The sequence below is a fragment of the Pantherophis guttatus genome, chromosome 4, assembly GCF_059756535.1.
Source record: "Pantherophis guttatus breed Tessera chromosome 4, ASM5975653v1, whole genome shotgun sequence".
Taxonomy (NCBI): domain Eukaryota; kingdom Metazoa; phylum Chordata; class Lepidosauria; order Squamata; family Colubridae; genus Pantherophis; species Pantherophis guttatus.
The window spans coordinates 19,352,624-19,359,432 of record NC_142066.1 but is presented as its reverse complement, the minus strand read 5'-3'; the positions used below and the strand labels follow the sequence as shown (position 1 = coordinate 19,359,432).

Below are 6,809 nucleotides of genomic sequence, written 5' to 3'. Positions count from 1 at the left end.
GAACCAATTAACAATGATTACCGAGGTACCACTGTATTAACAAAGTATTGTCAAACAGGCCAGAAAGACACATTGGAAGAAGCAAGCAGCCTTAGTCATCTTACAAACAACTCTTAAGATATGAGAAATGCAACTCTATTGCAAAAATATGATGTTGGGTAAATGTTTACACAGGCTGTATGCTGGGTTGGCTATGTTGTACGAAGTATATATCCTTAGGTAACCATGTGACAGAAAGTGGTATAATTTAGGAAGTGCAGCCATATTGGTTATTTTTTAAGACTCTTTTGTTATTTGTGTAATCAAACAAGATGTCCTTTGCCACAATTGGTGAAATGACAAAGAGAATCCTCAGAAAGGATTCGTTTCTAAAATGAAATTATGCCTTAATGCCTCCAAGGATCTTCTATATTGAAGATATAGAAAAAATATGAAAGAATGCTTAATTGCTTCTTTGGAAGAATGGCTATCTAAATTGTGAAAGTATTCTTTCATATCCAGAATAACTTCGTATTTAAAAAAATTTGAAGTTCATTCTAACTGGAAATCATTCTTCCAGTATAACATTATAAAAGAATTTATATCACAACCAAAAGTCTATTTTTGAATTTGATGGGAAATTAGATTTCCAGTATTGATTTAATGTACTGCATTTATAGCTTTACTCGGTGATTTATACTATGTTAACTAGGTATTTCCAATTTAAAGCTCCAAACAATTTTCAGACAAATATTTTACAATAAGATAATTCATGCCATATTTATAGATAGTAGATATTCTACCCTTTGGCTATCAAGCAGTATCTTCTTATCTTTACTTTGTTATTTTACTACTCTTGCGCTACTTTTGGTTATGTATTTTTTCTAAAATAACCGATAGTGGTGGGGGTGGGAGGCTCCGCCCACCCACCTGGACGTCACCCACCTGGATGTCATCACTGACACTCTGCGTATGTACAGAAGTGCTGTGTGCAAGCAAAGTGAACATATGCGCTCACAGTTCTGAACCGGTAGCGAAGGTAAATGGAATCCACTCCTGATGTATGTAATCTCCCCTTCTGGAAATGTCTTAACATTTGAAGCTCATGAAGTTGCAAACCATTCTATATTGAAATATGCTATGAAAATTCAATCATCCTGGGTGACCGTTTCAGACTCATTTATTTCTTCACTTTTAACATAAATTAACCACTCAGAGAATATTGTATGTTCAAAGTCACTGCATGATGCTAATTAAATGAAGCTGCCTTCATAATGGAGTGTATGGTGACTGGATAGGAAATCTGTTAACATACTTATATCTATTACACAGGGGGTGTTGCAGATTGCAATTTTTAGGAAGCTGAGTGTTACTAAACATGTCACTTTACACAGTGTTGCTATTGGGAGTCCTGCTTCTAAAACTCCAACATTCGCAGAAATCATGTAAACTCTGGAACGGAGTTTTTCTTTATATTTTGTAAATCCCCCTCTCTTCTAAACAGTGCAATTTTTTTTGCATTATTATTATTATTATTATTATTATTTTAGGGTAATCAAGTTCACGAGTCACTTTGAGAAAAGAGTCATTGTATGCCTGTAATTCCTGTTAGAACTTTCTGAGCATTGAAGCAGTAAGTAAAAATAAAATAAATTATTCACCATGGTTTGATATTGGTGCCAAAACTACCTGGTTAAACATGGGGGGCCAGATGATCTTCTCTGCAGAAACAGTAAGGAGATTTTCAGGGGGAGTCACTGGAGATATGTGAGAGAAAAAAGGATTATTCCTGTAAAAAGTATAACCTGAGCTACGCCATTTTAAGTGCCTTATTTTACCTTGTATAACCTGATTATATAATTTAGCTAAGAGAACATAATAAGATCTAGGAACATGAGAAAAGGAACTGTGTAATTCCTATGTATAATGCTGATGTATGTTCTTAGGATATGTTTGTTTTGCAGGAAATCTTCTGGGTCAACGTGCCCTCATTAATAAGGGGAAGTACACTTATAACGATATCACAAGCATAAGCAATATTTTTGAGTAGGGTATTTTTTACTGGAAAGGTGGGGATTTTCCAGGGGGCAGAACACGTGCAAAATATGTTATATAAGATATGGATTCTAGGGACATGCTTGCATCCTGTTGTATCAGACCTGTGTATTCTGAAAATTGTATAAAAGATCTGCAAGAAAAAGGCTTAATTGTTTTTCTCTTCCTGTGAGAGAAAAGTCACTTTGCAAAGTTATAATAAAGATCCTGTCTTGCATGTTCATGGTCTTTGTCTTACTTTCTAATAAGGTACATACTGGTTTCCTGTTTACCACATATGTTTCCTATTTTGATTCGATGAAATGATTGGTTGGGGAAGGTGACCCAGTTGATAACATCAAATCCAATTGCTAGTTCTCCTCTTTCGTCAAAGGAAACCATTTCTCCAGCACTGTTGTTAAATGAAACAGTTCTCAGATACCAATGGAACTGAATGGAAATAATTGAGAGAAAGTTTTAACAATTGGAAGCAATGAGCAAGTATGAATGAAGGATCTTTCATAAATTAGGTGTTATCCTTTTAAGGCAGACAAATCAGCAAATATAATATAAGGAATATTTATTGTTATGGGGTTTGATAACAGAAACTTGAATACCTGCAGGAATTTGCTTCTAAGACAGGATTAGTCTCTCTCTCTCACTCTCTCTTCTTTTCCGGGACTAAATTGCCATTTACTTTCTCTTAACAGTCCTTCTAATGACTTTTGCATCCTTTCTAAAAAGCATTTGGCTATTTAGAATTCCTTTAGTATTCCCATGCATGTTGGAACCAATATTATCATCTATGTCAGTTGGACCAATAATGTTGACTCTTAATGGCACCCTGGTTACTTGCTGTTGCTCACAAGCTCTGGTGTACTAAAATACTGTGAGCATTTGATCTATAAAGAGCCAACAAAAAAATTGTTGTGGTCTGTCTATTGATCACTCTTCAATACCATCCTTTCTTTTTTTCTTGTTTATCTCATACTCTTCTCTTCACCGTGGAATAAAAATGCAGGACCCCAAGCAACTAATCAAGACTCACTGCAGCTCAATGCCCTTCCTTCCTTCCTTCCTTCCTTCCTTCCTTCCTTCCTTCCTTCCTTCCTTCCTTCCTTCCTTCCTTCCTTCCTTCCACATCTCATAATCTTCTCCTCACTATGGAATCAAAACTCAGAATCCAAGCAAATAATCAAAGATAATTACATTATTTATTGTTAACTTAGAACACTGAAAAAAATCCATCCAGAAACTAGTGGAAGGAACTTCTGCAGCGAACTTGTATTTCAAAAAGAAAGGCAAAAATTATTCGTAACCAATTACATAATAGATCTCAAGTTATTTCCAACTCTTCTGTTATTTAAAGAGAACAATGGTCTTACTTAGAAGAAGCATTTGCATCATAAAATTCAGAGGTTCCTGGTGGAATGTTTTGATAGAACGATCACAAACCACTGTGGGATACCAGTACACATTCCTTATATCCTATTAAACAGTCCCATTCATTTGGAAACTGATTTACCCCACACTCCTTCCAAAACTTCTCTTGAATTAACATTTGACATTGCCTTTTTCTCATTGTGCATTGTTGCACCCCATATTTAGTGTTATCTGGAATTATTATTTGAAGTTCTGACATGTCACTTATGAGATGGTTTAGCTCAGAGTACTCTTATTTGTACAATTCCAGAACAGCTGAACATTTATATGACTGGCCCTTATATAAATATATAATATATTTTCATTCAGGTTGTTTTTACCTGCCATGACTGTTGACTGAGTTCCCAAGCATTTCCTCTTTTTCTGCTCTTAGATGAAAGCATGGCTTGCAGAGCATGGGCCACTGCATAGACAGCATTGTAAATGCTATAACTTTGCCCAGTAATACTAGATTCAATCACAGATTCAGGAAGGGTCTCCAGCGACTCCTCACCAGTGCATTGATTGTCACTGTCCTCACCTAACCCAGCATTTGGGAAAGAACATTCAAATGCATTTTCCCAAAACACTCTTGTCAAACTGTCCTCTTCTTCTGAAGAAGGTTTTCTCATCTGAATAAATTTCTTAAACCCTAATATTTCCTTTGAGGAAACTGCCAACGATAGTGCACCATGGATGATATCCAGGCTCCTGTATCTTTGAAAGGAGAGTGATGTGAATTCCATCTGTGCTGGCATGACCCAAACTTTATCTTTTCTCATTGGCATGTCATCATATTCTGAAATAAATGGCAACATTCTAAGAACAGCCATGTTCTCATTTTCACCATATATGACTACAACATTGGCAGTACTTCTCATAGTAGTCTTATACAGCAAAAAACAAGCATTAAGCTGAATTTCAAGATCATTGGTAGCAGTTTCCTTTGGCATTTCTTGCATAAAAGCAAAACAGACGTCTTTCTTAGAAAATATATCAAGCCTATTCCGTATCAACCTCTTTCCATTTTCAGGGTTTTGGACAATGAGCCCAATCCATTTCCACTGGAAGTGAAGCAACAATTGGACCAGCCCCATAATTTGAAGGTCTTCATTTGGAAATAATTGATGGAAGAAAGCAGCATGTATGTTATCATCAATCTCTGCAGTTGAACCATACATGAGCTAAGAAAAAAGAAGAAATTAGAGTATATACTTCCAAATCACTTATGCCTATTTTAAGGAACTTATTTAAATATTAATGTTCTCCAGGCAAGGGCAGGATTGATTACTATTTGCATATTCCAATATAATTTCTATGATAATTGTTTCCTTTTCTTTTAATAAAAAAGCTCCAGAAATGTAAGAACTGCAAGAATGAACATGAACCTCTGATTATGCTGTTTACAAGTTTCAATGACATGATTTACACCGTAGATTAGATATACATAAAGTTCTAGCATTTTGAATCATTCCTCTCTGTCCCACCCTGGATGAAATAGATTTTGATGTTTAGCTTGATTGTGATTTTAACTATATGAGGCGATGTTATTCCTTTGTTTTGAATGTTTCTGACACTAATAGATTCATAAAGATAAAAGTTTGGAATAGAAATTAAACTAAATCAAGCAAAAAATACTGTATTTAGATTTGACTCCTTTCTTTATGGGATGGCTCTTACCTGTGGGATCTTGTATATACTCAGAATGTTCGACATGAATTGACCAACAATAGTGTTATGTCCTGCAGTCATAGACATTACACTGTCCTTGAGGTCACATTTGTAGTTGGGGATGAACCTTCCCTTTGTAGAGAGAAGCTCCAAGGTAGCCAGATAGATCCATTTTGCCAGGAAATTGCTATTGGAGATATGGATACCGAGGGTGATGTTTGGCAAGATCCTGGAATTCTCATTGATTTCTTTGATTGCAAGTTCCAAAGCTAAGATGTGCTGGTAGTTTTGCATATAATATCTGAAATGAATTTTACAACATCTTTTGCCAAATCTGGAATTGGCTGCATTCTAATTGTATCATACAAGTTTAGATTGCGCAGGCCACAACCATTGATATAGGTGGAAGCACTAGCATCAAAGAAACCATTTGTTTAAAATATTAAGTTAAAAATAGAAAGAGGTCAAAGCAATATAACAATCCATATGCATTCAGGCAGCCCAATTGCAAAATGCAATGAATATTAATAATTACTGGGGTTTTTTTTCTTAATTTGGAGGTTTATATTTAATATTACTTCCTACCCTATTTTTCTACTTTACTTATTCAATACACTGGAAATTTCTCAGGAATATTTGATATAATATCTGAATGAGGGACTAACTGCAATCATGCACACCTTAACATATCGCTGGTATGAAGCAATGCTCTGCAAGCATTTATTTCATTTGAACTTCATCGAGTTATAGCCATATGAAAAATGTATATTAAAATTAAACTGATACCTGCTAGAATGGTACCAAAGTCATAGAAATAAAAACACATTGGAAAATAACTTGTATAAGAGATGGAAATTGAAGCAATATTATTGAGAAATAATAGTGCAGGAGAGGCAATTTAACATTCACTCTTCATCCTAATTCAGTCATGTCACAAGCTTTAACTATTTTCTGTATTTGCATTACTTAAAAAAAGGAATTCCATACATGAAATCATCAACCAGTTCATCTGATGGACTTCTTCTAAATGTTACTTTATCAGACATCATGTAAATTTGAGACGAAATGCCCGCAATGACTAAATCTTCTGAATGATATTGCTTGTGCTTAATAAAAGGCTGATTTCCAACAGAACACTTAGAAAGGGTTGTATCAGCTTCTACAAAGAAGGACAATATTGCTACAGATGCAAAGAATAATATCATTTTGTATAGCAGTTTATATCTCAGCCATCTGTTCACTCCCTTAGAATTAGGCATTTGAAATAGGACAGCCTGAGATACAGTGTTCCATGAGGCTGCTTTAAAGTAGAGGTTTACTTTTTTAAAAAATCAGAATGACAGGACTTTGTTGTCTAGCTGTACCCTTGGGGGGGAAAAGAATATTGCATTTTTGTTGCTGCTGAAATACATTACTTTTAATATTTTCTTTAATTCCTTAGAGATTGAAAATAAGAATGTATAATCGATAATGATTGTACAGGTGTACACATTCTCAGGTGCACAAATCAACTTGTGATTCAAAGGGTATTGTAACCTGCAATTAAGGACAAAATAAGAGTGATGGGGGACAGAAAGAACTAAATTAGAAATGTAAAAAGTTTTTTTATATATAAAATATTTTTTATTATTTTTTTTAGACAAACACACATACAAACATAAAATGTATTTTCTTTGAACAGAATATTTGGCCGGTTCACAAAT

At 34.7% G+C, this 6,809-nt stretch overlaps 1 protein-coding gene across 1 annotated transcript; it reads right to left on the bottom strand.

The window, feature by feature from the left end:
* Positions 1-2,268: 2,268 nt before the first annotated feature.
* Positions 2,269-5,400, bottom strand: LOC148113851 (vomeronasal type-2 receptor 1-like). The gene is made up of 3 exons (XM_087893462.1): positions 5,116-5,400; positions 3,777-4,619; positions 2,269-2,463 (listed from the first exon to the last, which is right to left on the bottom strand). Exons 1-3 carry the CDS (start codon positions 5,398-5,400, stop codon positions 2,269-2,271), a joined length of 1,323 nt encoding a protein of 440 aa, XP_087749588.1.
* Positions 5,401-6,809: the final 1,409 nt, after the last annotated feature.

What these genes read in the sequence shown, in the direction of transcription:
- LOC148113851 (XM_087893462.1), bottom strand. Translation starts at nt 5,400, where the DNA reads ATGCAAAACTACCAGCACATCTTAGCTTTGGAACTTGCAATCAAAGAA. An exon ending in GTATATACAAGATCCCACAG is followed by an intron (nt 4,620 to 5,115) that starts GTAAGAGCCATC and finishes CTTTTTTCTTAG; the next exon opens with CTCATGTATGGTTCAACTGC. An exon ending in TCAGTCAACAGTCATGGCAG is followed by an intron (nt 2,464 to 3,776) that starts GTAAAAACAACC and finishes ATTTCCATTCAG; the next exon opens with TTCCATTGGTATCTGAGAAC.